General features: G+C 48.3%; 2 protein-coding genes across 2 annotated transcripts; both read left to right on the top strand.

The window, feature by feature from the left end:
• Positions 1 to 233: 233 nt before the first annotated feature.
• Positions 234 to 540, top strand: PPTG_25013 (hypothetical protein; the record flags this gene model as incomplete). Its single annotated transcript, XM_008919141.1, has 2 exons — positions 234 to 350; positions 451 to 540. The coding sequence occupies 2 exons, from the start codon at positions 234 to 236 to the stop codon at positions 538 to 540; spliced, it is 207 nt and encodes a 68-aa protein (XP_008917389.1).
• Positions 541 to 1,881: 1,341 nt separating this feature from the next.
• Positions 1,882 to 2,158, top strand: PPTG_25012 (hypothetical protein; the record flags this gene model as incomplete). The annotated part of the gene is made up of 2 exons (XM_008919140.1): positions 1,882 to 1,942; positions 2,010 to 2,158. Coding segments are annotated over 2 exons (210 nt in total), but the record flags the coding sequence as incomplete, so codon positions are not given.
• Between the last annotated feature and the right edge of the window lie 32 nt (positions 2,159 to 2,190).

Below are 2,190 nucleotides of genomic sequence, written 5' to 3'. Positions count from 1 at the left end.
CTTCGGATCCAAATATTGTCAGCCCCGACGAGAGTGGTGAATATGGAGAGCTCGATTTTGAGAGAGACGGTGAAGCCGATTTGGTTTAAAACGACGACGACGATGCACTCGATAAGCCTGTTCCTGGTGTTAACGACGATGAAAGACCCCCAACAGATCTTATTTTTGATCCGGCACGGCCTCACGCGGCTGGCGGTTTGGGTGCTGTGGCGGGCGGTACCGTGCTCTCAGAAATGCTAGTGAATATGCAATTGAATGGCTGGGCAGTACTCCAGCTCCAGACACCCTTCTCCGACACGCAGGAGCGTTTGAAAATAGACTCCAAGTATGGCTACGTGAAGATTTTCCTGGTATATCTCGATGCGTTCAATTATCAAACAAGGACGCACTAACGCCCGCATCTAGTGATCTTGGGGCGTTCTTGCTGTTTGTGACGCCGTAACTATTGAGAATAACGCGGGCATCAGCAACGACTACTCCAAGGAGAACGTGGACGACCGTGAGGACGCTCAACATGCCAACCAAAACACCCGCATCTGAAGAAGCCAACGTACCAAGCCCAAACTACACAACAAATCATGACAGCATTGCAAAAAAAAGATATTTCTGGCAGAGAGTTGTGTGTTTTTATTGGGCTGCTTTTTGCGCGGACTATCGCTCCTAAGAAAGAGAAATTTTAGCATCACTGGAAGACCACAGACGAAAGATCTATCCCTCGAGGCTGCTTTGGTCGTTACATGAAGCGCGACCGATTTTTACACACATTTCCTGGAATCTACACTTTCACAGTAACTTCGATCCGAGGGCGACATCCAACCGAGCGTGAAACTCCGGCCGGTAATCACTGCAAGAAAAGTTTCAGCGCAACTTCATCCCCCCCCCCTCGATGATGGCGTTTGATGAAGCGATGCTTCCTTCTACTTCGGAGTTAACACGTATTCTACAATGGGTATTCACTTCAGATGGCTCGCAAATACAACAAATATTTCAAAAAATCTTCTACGGTAATGTTGGGAGCAAAAATAATAATTACCAATCGAAAATCAATCATGATTCAAAAATTTAAACCTGCTCCATATACATACTACCCCCTCGGTCGTATCCCCAAGGCTAGGAATACTCCCTCATCAGCAAACAAAAAAATAGGGTTCCTGTTTACTAGTCACATACAAACCTAAGATATTATTCCCTGTCACTCCTCAGTTATAAAATGGATTACATTTGAAGTCAAATATTCCTAATATCGGTGCTTAACTATGGAAAAAGTCACAACTGCACAAAGAGTGTTATTGCTGTCACGGAACGTTGAACCAACGAAATCTACCCTTTCTACCGCTATGGACATGACTCGAGCATTACGATCAGGGAGAAGCATTCTGACTTCAGTCTAATCACCTCACCCGTCACAGTGACACCATTCTCTCGCCACCAGGAGACCCACTTAGCAATAAACTAGTTGAGTTTAGGATGACGCAACGCGTAGAGCAATTTTGTGACCAACCGAGAGACCAGAGGTGACTCCAGCGCTTTCCTGCGCATTACTAGCTACCAGATCATTGCCTGTGGTGAAATGGTGGGTTTTGAAACGTGCCATGACCCGAAGTGGTCGAAGAGCAACGGCGAAACGTCGGTTTCCCGATCGCGGTAGAGGTAGAGAAATAGGCTAGACATTTCGAAAGCCTCTCGGTAGCACTTAAGCCCTCAACCGACACGTCAAGAAACCGCTCAGTCCGCCCTTTTGCTTCTCAGTATCGCGGCTTCTACGGTCTTTGCCTTTTTCAAGCCAAACGCACTCGCGACTAACGGCTACGCTTATGGCTCGGCTGTCCTACCTGCTTCAGTCCAAGTGGATGTCTCGGTGACGAGGATTTCGAGCGGGTGATGGGCTTCTTTAGATGCGTTCGAGTGCGACCGTTCTTCGGACGAGGTGAAACAACGGGCGGTGAGCAAGGAGGAAGCGCTGAGCGGAATTGTGACTTACGTGGGTAGCTGTGTATGCGTTGCAAAAGTGTCCCCTCGCTCCCCAAAAGCTTGGGAGTATGGAATTGTCACGGGCTACACTTGGGTCCAAGACCGTTTGGCAGGGGAGCTGTTTGTCTGCTTCGGCGACGAACAGGACAGTGTGCCTTTCAACCTCAATGAATTACAGGATCTTGCGGTGCGAAGCTACGCTTTGAGACCGTGCCATCG

The sequence above is a fragment of the Phytophthora parasitica genome, assembly GCF_000247585.1.
Source record: "Phytophthora parasitica INRA-310 unplaced genomic scaffold supercont2.530, whole genome shotgun sequence".
NCBI lineage: Eukaryota > Oomycota > Peronosporomycetes > Peronosporales > Peronosporaceae > Phytophthora > Phytophthora nicotianae.
This window is presented reverse-complemented; position numbering and strand designations above follow the sequence as displayed.